This window comes from Podarcis melisellensis (genome assembly GCF_964234715.1).
Source record: "Podarcis melisellensis genome assembly, chromosome: 6".
Lineage (NCBI taxonomy): Eukaryota > Metazoa > Chordata > Lepidosauria > Squamata > Lacertidae > Podarcis > Podarcis melisellensis.
In genome coordinates this window covers 54,082,071-54,107,854 of record NC_138538.1, presented here as the reverse complement: position 1 = coordinate 54,107,854, position 25,784 = coordinate 54,082,071, and the positions used below count along the sequence as shown (strand labels likewise).

Here is a 25,784-nt window from a genome sequence, read left to right as displayed (position 1 = left end):
GGTTTTGCGTGACCACAAAGTTTCTATGTTTGGACTCATAACTACTCAGCAGCATTCTGCATAAAACCACCCTGGTGAAAGTCGCTTGCAGGAGTCCAATCATGCTTGTGTGAAGATATTCATATATTTTAGAAAGTTTCTAATTCTTCATGGTTATCATTTGTGGTGATATTACTGTACTACTGCTGTGACATTGTCAATAGAAGGGACAGACTTTCCAGTAATCTCTGAAACACAGCCTAGTGATTTTGATGTTCTTGTTCCTTTAGTCTATGACATTAATGCATTGACCCTTGTTTCCAGCACCCAGAATTTATAGCCTAAAGTAGTACGCTGGAGCTACATTTCACAAGAAAATCAATCTTTCTCTTTAGAAGAAATTTAAGCTTGATGGGGAGACAAAGAAATCTGACACTTATTTTTATCCTATAAATTGAAACATTTACATTTGTGTTCCTGTGTTCTTATGTGCTACCTCTCCCTCCCTTCCATAAAACCCCAAATATAGCTGTCTGGTATAATGGAATTCACGATCAGAATGAGGATAAATTTTCCTTGCTCATTCACGTATGGAAACTTTGTTCACCTTTCCTGCAACTGTGAAATTGGTTTGAAACAATGGACTGATATTTCTTCATGAGTTACTCTTTACATACCAGAGCCATTCAAATGACTACAAAATGTGTTATCCGCAGGGAAACAAAGACAGGCATTTCCTGTATAAAATTATGAATGTTGGTGTTGCTAAATATGCAAGGAGAGCAGAATTCTGTGCTGAGAATTTACAGGATCCTAGCTTAGCGCTTAGAAACATAGACAATTATGAACAGAGATGTTTTGGTTTTGAACCATTTTAGCCTAAGATGCTAGACTTTCGTAGCAGGACACATTTAATTTTGTGATTAAATGCATCTTGACTTGCCCACTTCAATGATTGGCTTGGAAACATAAAAATCTATTAAGGGTAAATATTTTATGTTTTCTATCTCCTTTGAGATCTGGTACTGACAAAGGAAGAAGCCTTTAGAGCTTAGGGAAACACTTCCCTTAGAACTTGATTGTCCATAGTATATATTTACATAAAGACTAATGTCTGACATGATTTCCTGTAAATATGAACCATGAGATGTTTGTGAGAATCTGAAAGGCTAGATGTTTCTTATTTTCAAGTGGGACTACAGGGTGTACTGCTTTAATTATCAATCAGTGCAGCAAAATGTTTTGAACATATGACCAGTTTGCTGATGCAAACATTTAAACTCTGAACCAGATTTTTCTTTTCTTTTTGGCTTTCCTTTGACTCATGTTGTAGATGGAGCTGTTGTGTTTCTGGCTTATTTTGTCCCAACCATCCTATGAATAATGTACTAAGCTGTGACGCATTTCCCCGAGAATGAATTCTGTGGGAGCATTTAAGTATGAACATGAGAAATCTAACCCAGCTTTAAGAACAATATGTTCGGTCTAATTTGGGTATAACTTCCAGAGCGCAGCTGCTGGGATTATTTAATTATGTTGATATTTAATTTGTAATAAAAGAACTGAATATTAGAATTTGAAAGGTTAGAGTGTGCTTTAAAAACAACTGGAATACAATGATATAACACATCTAGGGCAGCAATTGGGGCTAATGCAACTGATCTGCAGGAAACATTTTCAGCATGTGAAGGGACTGGGGTGTGTGATAAAGTATTTATTCAGGCTCCTCATGGTGTATATTTCCACCTACTGGTTAATTGCCCCATCCCAGTGATCTAGAACATTGGCAATTTTTTGTTAGATGAAGAGAGAAAAATGCATTTCTAGCAGCAATGATAACCTCATGCAGTTACCCAGATTTTACTTCATGGTGATGTACATCACTAAGAACAAACGAAGCTAGTGTTGAGCAAAGGCATTGCTCTTACTTTGGATTTGCTTTATTTGCCCCGTGGTTTTATCTTGAAGCCAAATCTTGTTTGACGGCATGTTGATGCCACCGCTATTCAAGAAGAGGACCTGTTTTGAACAAAACAAAAATAGCACTGAAGCTGCCAAAAATAAAATGGAGCACTACGGTGGTAGTGGGGTTGGTTACCTCAGAGCAGGTTTTGGAATGCACCTTTCCTCTGTAGTGGCTTTTGTGAAAAATCTTGCCTTAAAGTTCCATTTAAAGGAGGAGCTGAATTTCACAGGGAAGACTGTTTACAAAAGCCACCTAATCCCAAATTTATTGTCTCATAGTTTTGGAAGTATCCTCATGGTATCATAATCAGTTACAGTAATTTCAGGATTATGAAGTATACGCACAACCATTTGTACTGATTGTGAAACCATAATAATGCAATCTCTGCTAGGATCTTAGCGGTTACGACTATGATTTCCAAATGGCATTTTTAGAACAGAAACTTCAAGTTGAAATTAGTATTAGCTAAGATCGTAGAAAATAATAAAACATAGAAAGCTCTCTTATACCAATACAGACCATTGGTTCAACACAGTATTGTTGACACTGACTTGACAGTGACTCTCCAGGGTTTCAGGCAGAGAATATTTCCCAGCCCTGCCTGGGATTAAACCTAGGACTTTGTACATGAAAAGCATATACTCCATCACTGACCTGCAGCACTTTCCCAGTGTCATACATTTGTCCATAAACCTTGGTTTGTATCATAAGAACCACAAGTGGGTTTTTACTCATTGACTAGTGCTTTTTTGCCTTCTCCCTACTGCAACTCACTGAGCTCCCAAAAAGCAACTCCTGTGGGTCAAAGCAGGCTGCAGCTACAGGAGGAATAAAAATATATATCAGAGACTCACTCCACAAGTACCTTCTATTGCTGGGCTCTGTTGGATCAAAGCCATTAGATTTTCTTTTGTGGTTATTTTGAGCACGTCATCATCCACACAGATTAGAAGCTACGCATGGAGTGAATAAATGTCATGACAAAATGGTACAAGGAAAGATTGCTCAATAGATTAATCCCTCAAAATTAAAAAGCAGGAACACTATGTAGCTGTGTTCCCTTTGAGGCATCCTGATTAACTGGATACATTGTTACCTTTTAGAGCAAATTACTGAAAGGAGGCTTGGAGAGATTGAACTAGCTGCCCCCTTTCTGTCAAGACACAAATGTTTGCTTCCTCCTTTTTCATTAAACAGTATCTACTGGGATCTGTTATTTCCCCATCTGTTTATTCCGTTTTGAATAATTTAAATAGAATGGAGATTTCTGTTTGACACATGCATATGATTTTCAGAAAGTTAAATGGTGACATCAAGATAGGTCAAATTAAAACCTGTCAGATACCAAATGTACCAAATTCATGATGCAATTATTGAAGCGTGGAATATACACAGCCTTGTCAGTAGGCACTGGACACCCAAACAGACCCCTTGAGACAAATGTTTTGATGGCCTTCATCTCAACAATGATGCCATTAAAATGGAAACACCAAGCAAGAAAGCAGGTTGGTACTGCATAGGATAGAGCAAAACGTGATTTTGATGAAGATTTTGAATTTATTATAGGTACGCAAAGGATAAGTTGGCTGAATAGCACCCCAAAATTACAATGAAAATTGATATGGGGAAAATAGGTATTACAATTTTTAGTTTACTAGATGTGGTCACTTCCAATTCTACAATTCTATGAAACTTGGCAGTGTATGAGAGGTTAGGATGAGTATGGTCCATACCACATTTGAGGTGGAAAGGATAATAAATGGTGTCTTATGAATGAGCTAAATGTGTGGTGATCAAGTTTGAGAAGTATGCTGATTTCTTACACAAATTTTGCTGGAGTAGTTTTGAAGGAAAAATTCTCTATTTATACTGTGTCCTTTTGGAAATCATGCTAGGTCAAGGGGAACATCTAGAATGTGTCATTGCCCACGAATTGTGTAACATGTTTGCAGTTTTAAAGGCATTTTTGTGGCCACTGTTATTAAATGGGGGTTTATAAGAAAAGACCCTGCAAGTGCCTGTTGTGACAGAAGGTTATGTTCAGGGGAGAGGGATGAATGATATGTTGAGTGAATGACAAGCAGAGAGGGTTGGTTGGAATATGACCATTAGTGTAGCTCTTTGAAGGACAGAAAAACATTGGTGGGGAGAGGGACAGATGAGAGAGAGAGATGGAAATATTCACAGACTAGGCCTATCAGCCTTGAAGTGTTTACAGCTCAGGTAGTCAAGAGGTTAGAAATTACAGGTGTGAAAATATACTGGGTGAAGAAACCACAGGTGATAAGTAAAAAATAGTTTGTAAGGCAAGAGAGGAGTGGAAAATATAACTGAGATGCACTACAGCTGCATTCCTGACAGCAGCTTTTGAAGGCACAGAAAAGCCTTCAAACTAAAATGGAGGGAAGGGAGATTTAGGGGGGCAACTGTGTGGCTCTGTATATGTACATGCTGAATACTGTATCCTCTTTTTCGAGTGCAACCTCTAAGGTTAGGTGTGACAATTGACCTAAACAAGAACAACAACCACCTAGCCACCATGCTCCTGGACTTTTCTCATTCATAGAAGGTGCACAGATCTGCCTGGATGATTGCAAGGCACATGAACCTGCATGACCCCTTGCCCAGTGAACTATTTGTTACTGGTAGAGAAGTAGCAGCCTGTAAAAGTTGGCAACCCCAATAAAGACATAGGAGCCTAGTTAAGAAAAAATATTAGCAACCCTTATTCATAACTTCTTCTTTAAAAAATGAGCTGGTTGTTACGGGCAGAAAGGCAGCCGGAGTCATTAGTGGTTTGCAGCCCATTACATATAGGAGGCTGGTGGGGATGGGGGAAGTTGGCAACCCATATTTCCAACCTTTCCCCCTTGTTTAAAAAAGGAGGTAGCTGTTATAGGTGGAGAAGCAGTGGCAACCAGTAAAAGCTGAAGCACCTTTAAAGAACTAATCACATGATGCGATATCATACAGTACCATAACAGTATTGCCTAAATAATACGTCTGTTAACAGCTGTCTTTTCGCAGCATTTTGGGGAGTGAACACGAAAAGCCCTTAATACGACGTGTTAAACTGAAAGGTTTTTTGTTAATTGAATTTATCCATTGCCTCTGCTGTTCTTTCTGACAGCAGCAAAGTAAGAGATTAACAGAGTCATTCTAAACTTGAATTCTGCCAGCTGAATGGTTGTAGGTTTTAGCAGAAGTCCTGCTATAGAGGCTGAGGAGCAGATAAACTGTCTCCACAAAAAAAATGTGGTGATATGCTCCTGGCATGGTTGTTCTGCAAGCAAAGATAAAGTGAAACAGGATGGATTTGAGGGCAGGATGTGGACAGCACAGGGTAGGAGTACACTCACACTGCATCAATGGTACCAGGAAATGGTGGAGGAACTGTGTGAATTTGAGCTAGCAATCTCCTCTCTACACTGTGTCCGCTTTGCAGACTATACCACAGAGCTCTCTTGCTGCTGCTTTTGCCTAGTTTGAAATTTACTTGAGCTTGTTTGAAACCATAACCTCTGATTCATATATAATGATAAGCCAGGTTTTGTTAAAAGTATAGCTAAATTTGCTAAAGCCCTCTTTCTGGCCATTTGGGAGAAGAGTTGGGCAGGGGAGGATGTGAGCCTAAGACTTTCAGCAGCTCTTTGCTGTTTGTGTTTATAGCACTACTAAACCATGGTTTCATAGCTCCTTTATGGACAGGGAATTGTTCTAGGAATGTAATTTGATGGTTATTGTAGGCCTGAGGCCTACAATATCCAACATCTATGAGCCAAGGCACTTCAGTTGATTCTTCCAGGTCCTCAGTTATGCTGGATTTCTTCACAGGGTCCCAAGCCTCTTCCTCAGAGGAAGTCTTTTCAAAGTCTGGGTCAGGTGGGAACCGGACTGTTGGAAGCTATTTGGAATCCAACAACATTTGAAAGGCCATAGGTTCCTCTTCCCTGTCTTAGAGTAGGAATATCCCATTTGACACAATTTCCAAAAAAAAAAAAAAAAAAAGTTATTTGCATGGCTTGACACTAATTTCCAACACAAGAAAAGGATTGCCCTACCCTGGATGAAGAAAACACCCAATTGGTATTATCTGTGTTTTTGGTTTGAAAATTGTGTAAACCTTATTTCTGCTATCAATAATACTCCCATAAACAAACAGTGGTTGATCAATATCCTATTACTGCTATAGGCAGATGCACTTTGTTTCTAATTAGAAATTCATTGAATTGCAAAGCCCACCTTCCCAACAAATCGCAGGCCCTAAATGTTAATAATTGCTTTCCCTAATCTATACTTTTTTCTGTCCGAATGCTTTTCCTGTTATTTAGTATTACTTAATATTACACACAGGCTAAGTCTGACAACGAAGAAGCAGTTCTTCCAGGCTGAAGTTGTGATCCATATCCTATATAGATTCTTTTTTTCTAATGTTAATAGCACCACATGTGGCCCTTATTGTTTTTATTCTGTTTATTCTTTCTTTGAAATAAATAGCTGTTTAACACAGATTTTATTAGCTCCTGCTGCTTATTTCTCACATTCAGGCCTAATTCTCTGTTTGTGGCACTAGGGTGATCTGTATTGGTATTATAGTAATTGATGTCACAAACACAGCAATGAGGCTATGGCTTTGTAATTTTACCAAATAAAAACTCCAGGCCACAGGAAAATCTCCATTTTATATGTGCACCAAAACAAAGCTTTTAACATTTTTAAAGCAACTTCAGGAGGAGTAGAACTTCAATTTGCACAGGCCTGCCAGATGGTTAAAGGTTGTTTCTAAATGGATGGCCTTGATTTTAACTGGTTCACACCATTTTTTAAAAGATGGTAGTAACTCAGTTCAGTTAATATTTGAGATCTCTTAAGGGGAGTAACATTTTTTATTGATCAAGTAGTATAGAGAGGAAGATACGGAAGCCATTTTACACATATTGAGTCCAATTGGGGAACTGAAAATCAATTTAGTTCATATTTAAAGGAGAACCTACCTAATTTTCACTTTTCAAAACAAGATGAGGCCTGAAACCTATCCATCCTTCAAAATTCACATTTATCCAAATTTAGCAATACCATTCTCTAGGGAAATAATGTGTATGAAATGCATATACTAGGGCAATGCATATACTAGAAGCTGCATATGCTAGTAAAAAAATAGCATACAAAAATGGGCAATGTAGGAGAAATTGCTCTGCAGGATAGATAAAACTGCATACAAACATGTGTTAGGAGAAAATCACATTAAAATGCTGGTGGATTTTCAAGTCTTCAATTTTTATTTACAAAGTGATGAGGTAGTGTGGAGAGCTGAACTTTAGATTGGAAAAATGAGAAACAGAGAGACAAAAACTGACACATTTGCCCATGCCCAGGGCTTTTTTCCAGGCAGTACTAAGGGTACGCAGTACAGGCACCTCTTTTTTGTTGTTGTTAAAAAGTGTGGCACTTACTGTAACAATTTCATGGTGACTACTGGCACCTATTTTTTTTAAAAAAAAGCACTACCCGTGCCTAGGTCCAGTCTCATGACAGGAGTGTGCTTAGTCCTCTTGAAAACATCCGTGCTTAGGGCTGCAGTCCTATACCTATGGCACATACCTGGGAGTAAACTCTGTTGTAATCAATGAAGCTTGCTTCTGAATAGATATACATAGGATTGTATTGTAACAGTGTCTTTCCCCCCTGATATCGGTGGGAGTTCGTTAGCCTTCTCCAGACTGTGCCAACTCTGTAATGCAAGAGATGTAGAAACCTTACCTTCTACATTACCATCAGCATGAAATAGTCTTTCCCAAGATAATGCACCAGTTTAAATGCAATTACAACCCCAGTTTTAATATTTTCTAATGTTGAATGATGCAATTAATCATACTCACCAGTTTTCCAAACATTTTGATTTCTGAATAACTGGACCACTATCCTACTCTAAATGAATAAAATGAGAGTCAGGATTACTAAACCACAGAGGTTACAGGGTATAGTCAGGTTTTCTTTCCCTAGGTAAAGCAGGAATGGCCTCACAGTACATATTTAATCATGTAGCAAGAATCATTAAAAGAAGTGTGGCTTTCAAAGCCTTAAGAGCACAGTTTCTTGTTCTGTACTGCCTGTCTGAGAAATAAAGTGTTGAATTTGATAGTGATATTTCTTTTCATTTAAGCTCCATCCATTATTCCTGGTAGCGGACTTGTAGGACTGTGCATTTATGTTTGAACTAAAAAAAGCCCACCAGTCTTCCTTGGGGGAGTAAGTACCATTCAGATTTGAGAAGTCTGCTTCTATGATTTCCTATTCCCTTAATCATTTCTTTGCCAACCTGTACTTCCTCAGCTATTTTAATCTTTCTTCTTGAATTGATCTTGTAGCACCTGATACCTTTCAACACTTTTCACTGAACTGATTTCTAATTTGTCATATTGGAATCGATTTAAGTGTTTTCCTGTGCTCTTAACAAGTAGTTAGAGTCACCATCTTCCTCCAGTTCAGGGTCATCACAGCAGAGGAAGCCTTTAAACATTTGCTACTGCTCTCAAGAGAAAAAAACTGAAGAGTTTTCTCTTAATGTGCTTATGAGATAAATCAGATTATCACAGCTCCACATTCCACAATATGTCCAAAAATTACTATTATTGCTTGAAAAACTTGCCTTGTGAATATTCAGGGCCTCCCCTGTGGTAATCATTCCCAGTTTGACCTCACTTCAGATATGCTGTCCCAGCCAAGGGGTTTCATAAATTGGATTTCTTCCATGTTGTTTATTTTTATCTTGACCTTACTGTTGGGTTGACCAGAAAAGAAAGTAGTCATATACAACGGATACATGGATGGTGAGTCTATGGCCCTTCAGATGTGGGACCAACTCCCTTCAGTCAGGAATGATGCAAGTTGTGTGATAAGAGTGATAAATTATTTTTCAACATTACACCCTGAGCAAGTGGATGAAATTTTGAGCATGGGGAGACATCACTGGTTTTGCTGTTTGGCTGTTCTGAAAAACAAGATCTCATTCTGCAAATGGAAGCTGTTGTGTCACAAATTCGAATGCTTTTTAAAAAACCAAAAACTTTATTAGGGAGGATGAGTCGTTGCATAGGCATGCTAGCACATCCACTGTTTCAACCCTGGTTTTGACCCTGAATACTAAAACATCTAAGACTACAGCCACATGCAAATAGCATCTCGAAATGTTGTATTGTATTTGTGGGCAGAAAAAGTAGGAGAGGGCATTTCCCTTGTGGGGGAGTAATCCAACAATTTCTTGCGGGTTTGGGCGCCCACCAGTAGCAGCAGCACAGCTTCTTATTTGTTTCTGAGTTTTTTTAGTTGCTACTATTTTTGCTGCCATTGTAAATGGCAGGAGGAGCACCAACTATGTTGGCTGCCAAACCACAACCTTGCATCTGCCACAATGCCCTAGGTCTAGCATCCTTCTGGGGGATTGTGGGGTGGTGGTGGTGGCTGCCACCCCCCCAAAAAAAAATGGTGGTGAATTTTCAGTGTTTTTTGGGGGGGTGAGCAAAAGGAAAATGACTGAGAAATTTCAGCTCAACTCTAAGACCAACCTTCTGATGCGCAGAATTTGCAAGGGTGAGCAGGGATGGAGGCAGAGTATAAGTAAAGAATCGGAGAAAGAGGGGATCATTTCATTTTTATGTGCTTCCAAAACTCAGTCATTGCCCAATTATTGCTTTCTACCTTGCTAATGGATATTATACATTAAAGAATTGGTGATAAGAATCTTCATAATCAGGATTAATCCTATCATCGGCCACAGAGCCACATGGCTCAGATGGTGGGCTCTACACCTCTTACCTGCTGCCTGCAGGGACAAATACTACCCTGGCTGGACAACTAGCCACTGGCACTACTGCCACCAATGATTCTTCCTTCCTCCCAGCTGCTACTCTTCCCTCCTACCTACCCACTGTTGCTGCTGCCCACAACCCAATTCTCTCTGGGGAGTCTATCTTATGCATTTCTCTGAGTGCACAGCCCTTCCTCAGAGTGATGCATTGTTGATGAGGTCACACCAGAGACTGCTATGCTGCCGCCATATTGCAACGATGCTAAAAAGTGTCTGTTAGTTCATCTCTGATTTTAACATTTTTGTATGGTTTTTGTTGTATGGCTTTATATATGATTGCTTCAAACCACTCTGATATATTTTATGGATAGTGCTATATAAATACTTAAATAAATAAATAAATTGTACTGCTTTATGTATCTTTGCATTTTAAACTTAAAGTAACTTTAAACAGTATTTGCTGCCATCCTGGCAAAGTGACAGTGGTGAAGGCCCACTCTGGAGTGACTTCACCCATAATGCTTTGCCTTGAGGAAAGACATCTTTCCCAAGTGAGGCATTGAGTTCACCCTGTGCTCCAATTCCTTATTCATCAGCAAAAGGGAAGCAATAAGAAAGAGCTGGGATTCTGCCACATGCAGAGTTTGACTTTTATATTGCATGTTTGTGCGAGCTTTGCCATTATACTATGGAAATAGCAGGAATGTATAGGGATAGTTTTGTTTCCATGCATGATACTCCCCCCCCCCATACCTTTGCAATAGTCATTAAACTGCCCATATGTGTTATTTTGTATTATTCATATTGGCCTCTGCTTTTGAACCACGACTGGAAATACAAAGATATAGAAAGTGTATAGGAAGATGACTGACCAGATGCTTCTGGAAATTCACAAAAGCTCCTACAGAGAGTGTTCACATTTTATTGGAGTCCACCTACACACCTGCATTATTGATAATAAAATCCACACAGAGTAATAGGCATGGGCAGTTGAGTTTTACTAAGATCCCTGCCAAGTGTCAACAAGATGAGTGGCACATTTTATCATGATCCAATGATACATTTGCAACTAATAATAGAGGGCAGAGGAAGTATGAGACAGTGAAGTATTACATGTATAAAGATCTGTTGGAGGGGTTAGTTGAAAGAATTTATTATTTAGTGCTTGAGTGTGATAACATTTTATGTTTTTAATTATCAGATTATCTGCTTTAAAAGGAACAGAAATAGCATTTTTGTCTTGATCAGAGGATATATCCAAATTGTATTGCAGGCTGTTGTGGCACTCCAACTAAGGAATATCCAATCAGAGAAAAAATGTAGAAACTTCATCAAGAGAACTTAATTTCTCTGAGTTTGATAGCTTAACATTTTGGAGAAAACATGCCACACTTCCTTGTCTGGATCAAGAACTGATTGCAGTCAGATGAAATTTGATGATGGTGTTAATGAGGAAACAGTTCTAGGTGTCAGTATCACTAGGCATCTTTGTACTGGGCTTCTTTTCACAAAATGTATGATCATAGAATCATAGAGTTGGAAGAGACCACAAGGGCCATCGATTCCAATGATAAAGGAAAGAACTGAACGATCTGTGGTACCTTTACACGTGGGCAGTGAGAGTTGGGTAATGTACCAAGAAGAAATAAGAGTGGTGCAGGAGAACATCTTGCAGATAATCTAGCCTTAAATGAATTAGTTAATTTACACAAAAAATAATTCCTTCTTTGCACTCTTCCAACTCACCCTGAGTTAATTAAGGTTAGAATTAAATAGAAAAAAGTCAGCAAATATCTCCAAGGGCATCAATACTAAGGAAAAGAAGTAAGTGCTGAGAGAGAGAAAGAGAGGGAATATATGTCAGTATAAAAGGTTAAAAGAACGCTGAAAGTTTAAAGTCTTAAGTCAGGAAAAGTTAGTGAAGAAGTAAGCAATGAAGAAATTTTAAGGTCAGCTTAGAATTGCAATTTAGAACTATTCAGCGACAAATCTAATAAAGACAGTTTTAGAGCCTAATAAAAATTTGGCTACCATACTGATATGAACAGTGCTCGATGGTATGTGTTTGTATAATGGGTTCAATTCATACATTCTGAGGGGTTAGAACAGCTCAACATTCTGGCTCAATTGGAGAAAGGTGGCTCCCATGGTAGCGGAAAGATAAATTGAAGTGTTGAGGAGAATTGTTTTAGTTTTTGTTCTAAATGCTGGTCCATATGGAGTGAGGATAAAAAAAAAGTGCATGATACAAAGTGAATTATTTTGGTTCTAAAAACGTCCCTTTAGGCAACCACCTAATTTTCCACATGATAAGAGTCTGGGGGTGTCATATCGTAGCCCATATAACTCATTATGATTAAAAAATAGTTCAGTTCTTTCTTAATAGGTATGTTTTGGTTTAGGAATGTATTTGTAAGAAGAAGTCAGATAGCTTGGCATCTTATGAATCTGGCCTCCCACCCCTAGGTATCTTGGGTTTAAATATTGTTGTACCCTGAGTCCTGCAGTGGGAGGGGACCTGTTGGAAGACATAGAAAAAGGCTGACCTAAGTAAAGCAATGCTCAGAGTTGTCCACAATGCTCTTCTTCTTGTACAATAACACTCCCAAGAAAACAGGAGATGGCCAACATTGCCCCATTAGTGCCCTTTCATGGACATGAATTAGATCTTATGTTCAGCTGCAAGTAGGAACTAAACACACCTGACTGTCAGTAAACTTCATATACCATCGAATGAATTTCATTCAGCATTTTGACTGCACAGACATAAGTTTCAATCTTTTAGATGAGGCCTTGAAAGAGCAAGATTTTGGGAAAGGCAAACTTTTCCATTTAGTGTTCATGCAGGCGTGCTTCCATTTTCAAGGACTTCCAAGTGTCACCAAAAGAATAGAGACAGCGTAATGATGAGAATTAGATTAGAAGTGGATCAATAGGCCTGACAATAAATGAAAGCAACACAGACATTATTGAGCAGATTAGGAGAGATAAATTAAAGTGGACAGTATATTCTGCAATGCCAGTGCTACACAAATGTTGGACGAAAAGAGTTTAGAAGAATAACAACTATTAGGAAGTGTAAGGAAAAAGAAGTAAATGGCTGTAACATTTGAATGATGAAGGGGGGGAAAACTCTCTGTGCTGTAGTGAATGTCAAATGAATGCTGGATGCACCAAAATAAATGAATTGTCAATGTGAATAGCACTAGTACTTTCTTAGAATTTAGTTACCTACCATTGATGGGTGACGAGTGCACAGTGACATGCTTAAAGATTAAAATAATTATAAGATAACTTGTTCAGATTATACTTAGTCTAAACACCTTTGTTAGTGATTCTGCAAACCAGAAATATGAGGATTTGCAAAACTTTTTAAACAAAAAATTATACGTATGTGAGATCTGCAGAAATAAGGCTTATCTTTTCAGAGCTCCATAGTTGTTCTACTGTGAGTTCCAGATCCAGACTGCTCATTTTTCAAATTCATTGTACTGTTTTTATAATGTTTCGCCTGAGCCAACCTATTCTGAACAAATTCTGTAAATGGTTTTGGACAGGTAAGCTCACCTTTCAGATGTGTGGGTAGATCATCACATCACAGTGACATGTGCACTCTTAAGTACACAATTATACAAATATGCTTGGAATTCATATCAAATATATGCAAGCAAAGCCAATATTGCAGCTTCTTAACCAAGATATCAAAACTGTATTTTAGTCAGTATTTTAGTGGAAGAGGATAAAATATTGTAGGAATTTCTACTTTCCCTAATCACAGTACAGCTCCAATGCCTTTTTGAAGAAATGATCACATTCATTTACTTATACAGATGAAGTTACAGGTAGGTAGTTGTGTTGGTCTGCTGTAGTAAAAAAATAAAAAAATAAAAATCCTTCCAGTAGCACCTTAGAGACCATCTAAGTCTCTAAGGTGCTACTGGAATGAATTCTTTTATTCTACAGATGAAGACAGTGGAAAGTTTCCAAGTGATTTGACTAGAGAGCAGTGGACTTCAAAGTGTGTTCCTACAACCCTGGCCGGCTTGCAAACTATTACTTATTTCTCCCTCATCTGACATTTGCACCAGCAAGGGGGAATAGGGGACATTTTAGGGCAGTTTGTCAATTTGCCAGGGATGCCAAACAGGTAAGCCACCATGCCTTGCTGGTGGCCAAGGCAAACCGAGAGGCCCTGTAGAGCAAATATGCCCCACTCCAATTATCAGGTTTTAACAGTACATAGCACCATGACTGTCAAATCAATGTGGAAAGGGTTCCCTGAATGTAGGATATCTGAAATTCACTGAACCATCTAAGAAAGTTTTGGAAAACTGTATCTCAGAAAAGCATTGAAGCAATTCTTTCTTTTACTCACTGAAAATTTGTGCATATATTTCCTGAATCCAAGGGCTGACATTTTCAGAGGTGATGTGAGAACAGCTTCCATGTGGTTGGATTCCACACCTCTCTAAAACCATGTGACTTAATTCCTGCCATCTTTTCTCCTCCAAGCTTTCCCAGTTGGATGAATAGGTCTCTGCTGTTTGGTGTCTGTTTTTATTGTTTCTTAACACTAAACACTACTGTTTTAGTTTATTATGTTTTGTACATTGCCTTGAGATATACGGTATATGTGAAAGGTGATTGATTGATTGATTGATATATGTTGCCAGAATGGTAATGGGAGCCATGCTAAGGAAACTTCAGTGCTGTTCTGGTCATGAAGTGGGCCTCAATGTTTATAGTTCTGCTTCCTGGTTCTCTGTATTGTTTTCCTTCACATGCTGGTATTGTGTCCAGTGGCATCAAGCTTCTGGAAGTATAGTTACAGGATCAATTATTTGTGGTAACAACAAAGCGCTTGATTATCGAAGGCTTCTTTCTCTCACTTTTATTTAACTTTTATATAACTTCTATCTCATTTACTCCTCCCCTATGAAAATAAGGTGTTGTTTTATTTTTATAAAAAAAAACAAGGATACTAATTTGTGCCACAGAATCCTGCACATCAATATCACACTTTAAATCTTATAATAGCCTTTGCCGTTGTGTTAAATGCTTCCTTGGTTTGACAAAGGTTGTTAAACCTAAGCAGACATGCATATGTGCATTTTTACCACTAAATTAATTACCAACACTCTAAAAGAGTGCAAGAGAGAAGGCATTCAAAGGGCTGGGCACGGTGCACATGGCTTCCATCCAAAAGAATAACATTGAGCCATGTAAGTCATAATTAATTCTATTGCAAATGTCAGAACACTTGCTTGGCATGTCTAGGCTGACCTACGAAAATTAGTCATCTTTCAGCAACTCCTTTTATCATTTGTTTTTCAGCAACAGCGGCAACTTGACCTCTTGACTATAACCAACCCTGGTGAGTAAGCCACAAGGCTCAGCTCTTTTTATGTTTTCTTAAAGAGATGGTTGTCTGAATGTGTCTCTTTCTCCCCTCCCTGACGTGCAAAATGAAAAACACTGTTCACCAGAAAATCTTTAACATAATAACAACTGACAGCTATATTGTGCTTGGTAAAGCCGCGGGCAGTTATCCGTTCACAGAGCTGCCTCTTCAGACCTTTACTCTGTGAATTTGAGTGCTGATATTTCTTTAAGCCTCCTGGGGTTACTGTTAGTGGTATGTCTGCAGGGTAGATATGCTATAATTCACAATGTATGTTCAAGTATCACAGAAGCATTCCATTTAACTCTCTGCAGTGGTAAACTTAGATATTTACTAAAGAACAGAGGAAGCCGATATTATCATTGCTCACTGCTGGAGAGAGAGAATGTGTTTGTCATCTTGAAAAATATATTATTAAAAAATACTACATTAAAATAGAATGTTTCTGAAAACCGCTTTCTGAAGAACATACTAGCATGGCTATTATTAAGTGCTACTTGTCTGTTTAGTACGGTGGCGATTAATCATGCCAATAATGTTCATACTAGTTTTGTTTGTTTCCTGCTAAGTGCTCAAAACCACAGAATTGGCCGTGTGGGGTGAAGGCTGGATGACTCTGCTTAGCAGACACGGGATATTGCAGTAGCTGCATGGCACACCCCGTTCTGTGTCGTCGTAGCTAAGCATTGGAGTAAGTCTGAGTTGTGGGTAATAAATAGAAAAAAACTGAAAGCTAATACCATGTAGCATTAATGGCAAGGATCCAAATCCAAAGCATTTGGCTTCTTCTGATCTCCTCTGAGAGCATGGTGATCATGGTGCATTGGAGGATTAGAGCTGAAGAAGACTAATGTAGCCCAAGGGAGATCCCTTGAGACCTTGTATTGTCTTGTGCAAAGCTTCTGACATATATTGCTGCCACCTCACCAAAAAGAAAACTCCAGCATAGAACACAGAGGCAGTGTGATGTTACCAAGCCTACACATATCTCAGGTTATGCCTTATGTTTTAACACATCGCTATATAGGTGTGATACTTTGAGATCTTGGGTCTAGAGGGAAGAAGTTGTACTGTAGTCCTATTACTAGGGGGAATTAGCAAGGACCACTGAATACCAATTCAGGTTTTTAAAAAAGTTTATTATAACAAAGTACCAAAAGAATTAGAAGGTAAAATGCTGATGCTGCTTGAGACTCCAAAATGGGATAATCACAAAACTTAAAATGGTAACAGGGCTATATACAGACTGAACAACTCCCATGTGGGCTGGGTCAACAGCTTATTTGCTGCTATAAATGAGATAGATGGAGGCATGGAGCATTATGGTTGACGTGTGAGAGTGGAGAGTGGTACTAGGGGTCTTGCAAACTGCAAGCCTAGATGTACCAGACTGAACAAAAATGATGGGGGTTTGGGCCTCATGAGGGAAGAATAATCAGTGTCATTTGTGAAATAGAAGAGTGAGAAGTAAACAAGAGTTACAGATACAACTACAATTCCAAATGGCCCCACCCAAGCCTGTATGTCGGGGGGAGGGATAGTTCATTGCACTCAAAAACTTGAACATACAAAATTGCCTTGGTATATCCAATACTCTATGCTCTCTCTCTTTAAAAACTCATTTAAACATGAAAATGTAAGATTATCTCCATTTCATTAATTTGTGACTCACACATGGATAATTTTCAGGTGGCTTTCATTTCTGCTAGAGCTGTTTTATTGTGTCAAATTATAGATGCAGTTCTGCATTGCTCAGTTAATTTTTCACTGGTTAGAAAATAATATGTTAACCTTCCTAGAGTTAAATGGGATGATATGTGAGATTTACTGTATTTCTCCTTTGATTGAGGCTTGCTTTCCTCCATACCACTGCCTAGGAAACTGCCGTGCAAAATTAGATGAAAAGAAAAGCTTCAAGACGTGTTTTGGGGGGAAAGTTGCTTAAGAACAAATTCCACTATTAAAACTCTCTGAAAAGCCATTCCTATTACAGTCCTGAACATTCTGGACGCTTCTGACTAATTGAAGCATGAAAATAATATGAACTCAAAGTCATGAAGCTATAATACACCTATTAGTAAAAATGATACAGGGTAATAAAATGTGACAGAAAGTTGTTCACCACTGAAACTCATGCTCCAACTATTCTTAATAGGCCATGCTAATTATTACTACATTGATTCTGATCAAAGTACACGTCAAGGGATCCTGGCTGAGTTTTCAAACAACCACACATAATTACTCTTCATGTTTGTTGGTGAGAGCTTCATAGGCTGTTGTATTTTAAAATGAATTATTACATATCTTCCTATTAATGACAGTCTGCGCTGAAGAAAATATAATAATACTCAGAAGAAGAGGGCAAATAAATTAGGAGGTAGGGAAGTACGTTAATCTGTTTGCGAGGTTAAATAGTAATTCTGGAGATAATGTTTACACAACTCTATGGAAGCTGGGAAGAGGGATTAGTTTTCAAGGCTAGTAGATGAGACCTTGGTCTTATGCATATTTTCTCAGACGTACATTCCACCAATATCTAGGGGATTGCAGCCCTAAGCCATTACTGCTCGTGTAATCATTACATCTTAGTTTTCCTGTTTTTAATCACCAATGGTCTGCTTTGCACAAAGCGCTGCTGGGGTGGCAGACCTGTGTTTGGACTATACCAATTCAGACTGCTGGTGAGGAGCTGAATGCTTCTTTACTGGGGTGGGGATAATCCCTACACTTAGAAAGTCTAGCCTTCTCCCTGACATTCTACATTTCTTTGGGTAGTGTGTGTGTGTATGCGTGAATATGAGAGCATTTTATAAAATTAGCTCCCACTTGCCGTCTGAAATGGTATTGTCCAGCTATAGATTTACAATGGGTTCTCCCAGCTTTGCATTCTACAGTTACTACAGTACTGACGTGTTGGATTTGCACATGCAGTGCATTCAATTGCAACATTCTCTAATCTGGCACCCTCCATATGTTGTTTGACTACAGCTCCCCTCATTCCCAGCCAGCATGGTCAATGGGCAGGAGGATTATGGGAATTGTAATCCAAAACATCTTGAAGGCATCAGTTTCGGGAGGGCTGCTCCATTGGTTCTTGGTCTGTGCAGGTCTCATATAGCACGAATGGCACAGCTGGAACAGCTGGGATAATGCCATCATGGAGTTTTCTAATACCATATAATTTCTGAGATAGCAAAAGTAACTTCTGATACTGTGCCTCATCCGATTTACCTAATTCCATGACCAGATAAAGTAGTAGCAGTGGGACATGGAGAAGTAAAGTAGTAGCAGTAGGACATGGAGAAGTATCCTAATAAATCCCAACAGACTACAAAAATAGCATCTCAGTAACTTAGTTCAGCAAAATACTTAAACCTGCTCTGAAATATTGATTCTGGCATTTTTATCATCCACGGGATACGAAAAGATCCTGGGCCTTTTCAAGGGAAACCTCAACCATGTAAGAGAATTCACAATAGTATTTATTTATTTATTGCGTTAATATCCTGCCTTTCCTCCACAGAGCCCAAGGCAGCATATATGAGTCCTCCCATTCATTCTCACAACAACCCTGTGATATATGCTAGGCTGAGAGATAGCAACTGGTTCAGAGACATGGCTGAGGAACAAGATACAGCAATCCCAGTTGTTCTTTTTCCAAGCTTGCCTCCTATCATGATCCAATATTTGTGTGTCCTTCAAATGAATCCTGGCTGCCTGCAGAAGAATATTTTCACAGTAGAAAATCAGCAGGCAGGTGTACAGAGGGGGTGGAACAGCAATACCTGGGGAGCAGAGGTTAGGCTTCTTTTTCAAAGCCATAAACGGAATGATTTATTGTGTGACAGCTTCCCAGTTTCAGGTGCAGAAATGGCCTTTTCAATCCTTGTAGCCTCTGTTCCTCATAGCTTTGCATCACTTTGTATATGTCCACCTAAACTTCTAAAACTGCTGCCAAATTAAAAGTGTACTCTGTTTCCCATGCGAAAAGAGCTGCGTGGGGGTTATTGTCAGGTTCTCCTATGCCATTGCTTGTTTGTCCCCTCATGCAGGATATTCATATAAATTCTCCTCCTAGCAGCCATTCCGTTCTGTCACAATCAATTGAGCAAAATGGAGATCCAACAGCTATGGACTCCCACCCTATTCTTCCATCTTGTTTGTGCTCTACTGCATTATCATGCTTCATTGCCTCTGTTCTTCAGACCAGCTTTTGCATCTTCCAAATCATGATTCCAGAATAAGTCTTTGCTGTTTACATAAGCTCCCTTCACTGGACTCATATTCGAAACAGGAGTTTTATTTTATTTGGGGTCTGAGGCTGAAACCTGACATTATGTTGTATGAATATTCACATCTTGAAGTACGTGACCTTCATCTACTTTTGTCTATCCAGCCTAAATTATCTTTTCTCTTGTATCATCAGTCTTTCTCCAAAATAATTTGTATGCTTAGATGACTGGATGATACTTACAATTTTGCAGCAGTTTTAAAAACTAGATGGTCATATACTAAGTGATGCAAGCCTTGCTAACAATACAATCCAGTATTTTGCTGTGGTAGGCAGACAAATCAGCTACTCCGGAAAGGAGCTTCTATGCATCCCCACAGAATATATAGGGATATTATATTTTCTCCTCAGCCCCCCCCCCCCCATCTTTGTTTTCTGACTAAATATGGGACTCTTCTTTAACCCAATTTCTAGCATAGCGACTTTCGTTGCTAGGTGTTATTTTAAAAATAGGAATTATAGCAGAGCTGCTTGTAACACTCTAAGATTGGTCTTTTTGCTTGCTTAACATTTAGTTTTGGTGCACACACACAGTATATAGGAAACCTGAATATTAAGTGTGTGCGAGTGTGTTTTTTTCTGTCGGGAAATGGTTTTTCATCAAGTTAAATAAAAACCATAGAGAAGGCATTTGAAAAGCTAACACCATTACTTTTGAAATCTTTCTGCAACACCTTATTATTATTCTAGGTCACTGTGATGTTTCCATGCACCTTGGCATGTCCCTTTAATTGGATCCTTGCCTACGAAGGTCCAGCATAGTTGCATTGAAAGCTGACATTTCCAACTAACTGACCTTTTCAGGCCCAGTGATACTTCTATAATGATTATCCCCTTGCATTGTTTGGACACAATACCACATACTTCACAGCACATAAAGAATATGGTCTTTGAAAACTATTCAAAATTTCCAATCTCAAGTTAGCAAAATGAGAAAATTGGGTACAAACATTCATCAGAAGTGTTATTGTGCAGGTATCGATTTGAATGCCCTTTCATTTCTCTGGGAAAAAGTGTTGTAGTATAGAGTTCTAAATTAACTTTTGTTCTGTTTTTTTTTTCTCCCACTAACTATAAAAAGGTCAAATTCATTCATAAGCCTGAATAGATTTGCTGGATATAAGCAATAAGATAACAATCAACCTTCAAATAACCTTTAAAGAGACAGTATCTTCCTCTATGAACAATAATTGATCTACTCATTAAGCAGGAGGGGATTCTTTCAGGCTCACCTAAGCAAAAAAAATGTATAGGAAAAGGACACTATCTAAAACAACAAGGAAATGAAGTTTTAATATCAGAAATGGTTTAATTCTGCACATGTCAGTGATGTCAAAGGCCTGTTCAGACCTTTACATATTAGAAATGAAAGCCTATATTGCTGGGTCATAGATGGAGATATTACATGTTGAGGAAATATAGAATCTCTTAGTATATAAATAGTTGTTACTGTCTACACACATCATGAAAGACCAAAGGAATGCATAAGCCCTTGACTCATTTCCTGATCTGAATATGCATCCAGGGGAAGAAATGGTATCTGAACAGGCCACTAAACAACACGGTTGTTGTGGTGCACATACTGCCTTTTCAATAGGACAACAAAATAATGAGAATCCTCTGACTATCAAGTGCAGGGACGCGGACTTATAAAAAATATTGGGGGGGCCCGGGAAAGCTCATGAATAATAAATAAGCTCATGAATATGCAAATAAAGTGGCGCCGCCTCCTCGTGAGCGAATAGGGGAGAGCGTGCTGCGCCTATTAATCAGCTCCAAAGGAAATTGGGTGGAGCTTTTGCTCGGGAGGGAGGGCAGGAGGCATGCAGCCCGCCCCTCCCTGTGCATTTTGGGCTGGGGGAGGGGCGGCGATGGCGCTCTGCTGGAGGGGCGCCGGAGATTATTGGGGGGGCGGGGCCCCCTCAAGCCCCATGGAGTCGGCGCCTATGATCAAGTGTTTTGGAGACAGAAATGGGCTCATTTCTCCTTTCATTCAGGTCCGTGGTGTCAGGAAGGTGCTAAGATAGTGGCACATTGTCACTTTCTTTTCACACTTAATGGCTAACTTTTAAAAGTGACCACTCATTTCTTCTGATAGTACTCACCTTTGTCTAGTCATGGTAGATCAAAACTCCTTAAGCTTTGTAGACATCAAATCAGTGATACCATGATAGGATCTCATGAAGCTTCCTTGATAGAATACATTGTGTTCATCTAGTCCAGTATTGCCTCCACTGTCAGTGACCCTTCAGGGTCGTGGATCTCTAATGTCTTTTTACTGAAGCATTGTAACAGCCCAGAGCCATAATTTCAGGATTTCTGTTTTAATGTTCGGCTTAATGTTTTACTGTATTTTTATCACATTTGGATGCTATGTACTGACCTTTTGCTTGCGTTTCTATTGTTATAATTTGTGTGAACCACTTAGAGATTTTGTTATATTAAGCAGTATATGAATTATTAAAATGAATGCAGATAAGCTGGTAATGGAACAAATGAAGAACTGCATTTTGGGGGGCAAAGGCAGCTAAAGGTAGCTGAGATGGATGGATTAATGTGGGCAGCTGTGGCTCTGCTACATTATCTTTTCCAAACACACAGTATGGCAAGTTCTGATCACTGTTCTGATCACTAGGTCCATGAAAGCTACTCTTCTTACTATTTTGTATCCTTCATAAGTAAAAGGACCATTTTTAACCTCATAAAGGAATAAGATGACTAAAGGAATAAGATGACTAAAATGTTCCCGTTCCTTGATGAAGTATATTTATGCATTTGCAAGGCTCTCTATAAAGTACTAATAATTAATATAAAAGCTTTAGTGTCCACTTATAAATTTTGCCAGGAAATTTTAAGAATTATGCTCTGTCAGCCCTTTCTTCTTTTTTTTACAAAATGAATACTTAGCATTACCATATTCCATCTTCGACAAATAAGTGTGACATTTTTAATGATTCATTTAAGTTGCCGGCAGGGGTGGGGTGGAGAGAAAATGAAACCTTTGAGGTACCAAGAGATGTAAATGTTGTTTTTCCACATTTTATGATTCCCAGATGCCTCCTCTAATTGCTTTGCTAACCCCAAGTTTATGAAGTTATTTTCCAGAGTCAAACTCATTTGTATACATGTCAGAATATAAGCTGAATTTTAAAAATAAGACCTCTGGATTAGAATTCAGGAATGATAAACAAATTCATTTTGAATGTATTTGCATGCAATTTACATGTGACAAAATGTACCAATATGCGCCTTTCACATACAGGTCCAGCATCTGCTTAACATGATGGAATAGAATGAGGGGATTTTGTGTTGCTTTATAAAATCAAATAAAATGATAGATGCTAAAATTCAATGAGTAAAAAAGACTGGTGTGGGTAGATAAGAGTGTAGGGAATCTATGAATACTAGTTGCATCATCCTCAGCTTTCAGAATAGAGATTTTTGTACCAGTTCTGTACCTCTCTATTGGCATAGAATCACAAGGCACTTATTATTTATTTCCTAGAAGTAAATAATACTTCTCATGCCTCATGCACTTTTAAAAATGGGCCTCTTTTTCTCTTTGAAATTATATATATGAAAAGATGAAATGATGGCTTCTGTTTGAAATAGCTCTAGAAATCTACAAACTTTGGGATGGATGGATAGACAGAATTTACTCTTTGCAAAATAGGATTAAAATGCATCATGTGGGTTGCCATATTTCAAAAAGTGAAAATCCATACAGAAAAGTTTTTTGGGGGGTTTTTTTTGGGGGGGGAGCTTTTTTTAGTTTTGCGCTAGCTTCACTTAATTTTTAAATACCACTGTGTGCCTTTGAAATGTTTAGATAGTGCAGATCCAAAAGCAATTTGAGATTATTTTCTCCGTACTGAAACTCTACAAGGTCCAAATGTAAATTAATGGTACTTTAAGAAATAAAGAATTATAAAGAACTAATAATCACAAGTGACAGTGGGGATTTGGATACAGATTTTGTAGGCCCATAGAATTTATATAAAGGGACGCGGGTGGTGCTGTGGGTAAAACCTCAGTGCCTAGGACTTGCCGATCGCATGGTCGGCGGTTCGAATCCCCACGGCAGGGGCATCTTTCGGTCCCAGCTCCTGCCTACCTAGCAGTTCGAAAGCACCCCCAAGTGCAAGTAGATAAATAGGTACCGCTTTATAGCGGGAAGGTAAACGGCGTTTCCGTGTGCTGCGCTGGTGCTGGCTCGCCAGAGCAGCTTCATCACGCTGGCCACGTGACCCGGAAGTGTCTCCGGACAGCGCTGGCCCCTGGCCTCTTAAGTGAGATGGGCGCACAACCCTAGAGTCGGACATGACCGGCCCGTACGGGCAGGGGTACCTTTACCTTTACCTAGAATTTATATGCCTAGAAACTAGTCTGCTAAAGCAGACTTCGCATAAACGAAGTTTAAAAATAATTATTTCCTATTCTCCCCACCAAATATGTCTCATGCTCAATTCACTCAATTCAGGTCAGGTGACATAAGTACAGCTACATAGTTTTCTTCAAAGCTGTATTTAACCAGTTGATTGGTGACATAATATCAGTAAGTTACCAGGTTGTGAAGAGATTCACAGGTTCTAACCCCAAAGGCTGAGGCAATTTATGCTGCATGTTTCATTCAGTGCCATACCAACACAGTTTGAAGCCTGCGTAGTGCCTTCCCTTCCTCCTAGAGCCATCACTTTAAAATAATAATAATAATAATTAGTAATTATTTTATTATTTTTTCAATATTTTTTTTGCTTTTCTGATAAGATTCCATATCAACAAAATATGAACAAAAATAATACACTAAAGAAAAAAATTTGAAATAAATAAAAGAGATCTTTCTTTTTTAAAAGATTTCTAAGAATAGACAAAAAATCAGAAAACATTCCTTGACCGATCAGCTTCCTAACCTCTCCTTCCATGGTTCTGTTTATCCCCTCTTTCTCCTGTGTTTTCTTAGTTCACCCTATTGCAACAACTTTTATTTACTTTTATTTCTTACTCTGCTGAAAATCTTACCATCCTGCTAGGTAAATTGTTTGCTTATAGTACTTCTCCATATATTCTATAAACAATATCCAGTCCACTTTATATCTTTCGTCATTTTGGTTTCTTCTTCTAGTAGTCATCCCTGCTAGGTTCACATATTCTAACAGTTTAATATGCCATTCTTCAGTAAGGTGATGCTAAAATAAGTTGGCTGTAAATTTCTGCTGTATTTAAAATTAACTTAAAACAATACTATTTTGCATAAAATAAAGTTATGCCCTTTGTCAGGCACACTTATTGTTCTAGCTCCATAACATTCACACATTTAGGGTAAATGAACCACCTTGAGATCTTTGGCCTTCTGGAGTGTGTCAGATTAGTTCATGCTTATTGAACAGTGTCTTTGACTCTTGTGAATTGCAGTAATACCATTGGATGTAGTCCATTAATAACAACACAAGTGAGACTGCAATTTACATTAAAAGCATAAGAAGTAAAGGTAAAAGTCAATTATATTTAGAGATGGGATAAAATTACTATATATGTATGGAATCCAGAGTTGATTATCTATCTTTGTGGTAACTTGTTACAAAAGACATTTTCCATAAAATATTTAGCCGGCTGGCCCTCAATTCTGTTGCAGTTGGTTTTCCTTCATAGCATATATGCCCACATATATAATTGCTCTTGCCTGGCAACAAATGCTACTTCCAGTTATCTGTTTTTAGATACTTGGGTTATAGTTATAGTCTTATACACACTATATAGTCCCATACACATTTAGTTGAGAAGCTTTTAGGCCATAGTGGGACAAAAGTCTGAGCAGGCTCAAGGTGAAGTGTGTGGATAACCAAAATAAATTGTTCCCAATTAAGCACAAGAGTGTCTTAGAAAGTTCTGCGCCTCTCAAAATGCAAAAACATTCATATGGTTTTCTCTGTAAGCAATTTGTTGCCAGACCCATTATACCTCACTTTAGAAACTTCTTCCTAGTTGCCTTTCTATCTTTACTTCTTCCAAATAATATTGCTGTAACTAGAGTTAGTGACACTGCCTAGTTCCAGGTATGAGGCCACGGCATTTAAGCACCTTTGAGAGTGAATGCTAAGGCTTGAACCTAAAACATTTGAAATAAAAGGGAAAGACTGTATATCCTTACCTGGTGTCAAATGAACTTTGCTCTCCTGTCACCACAATGGATGAGTTTAGAGCAAATGATCCCACTTGCCCACGATGTCCCACTTTGGTGATCTCCCTCCCTCTGTGGCTCTCCTGTGCCCCTGAAACAAGAAAATGATCATTGCTACAAGCAAGTGAAAACTTGGGTCTAAATCATGGTTTGTTTGTTAGT

The 25,784-nt window shown here is 38.6% G+C and overlaps 1 protein-coding gene across 2 annotated transcripts in view; it reads left to right on the top strand.

Annotated features, from left to right (window-relative positions):
• The window catches only part of BEND5 (BEN domain containing 5), a 733,046-nt gene that overhangs the window by 348,117 nt on the left and 359,145 nt on the right, over positions 1 to 25,784 (top strand). For both annotated transcript variants that reach the window (XM_081913981.1, XM_081913985.1), the window contains exon 6: positions 15,087 to 15,126. In XM_081913981.1, the coding sequence (XP_081770107.1) occupies positions 15,087 to 15,126 (40 nt within the window). The remainder of the gene's footprint in view (positions 1 to 15,086; positions 15,127 to 25,784) is intronic.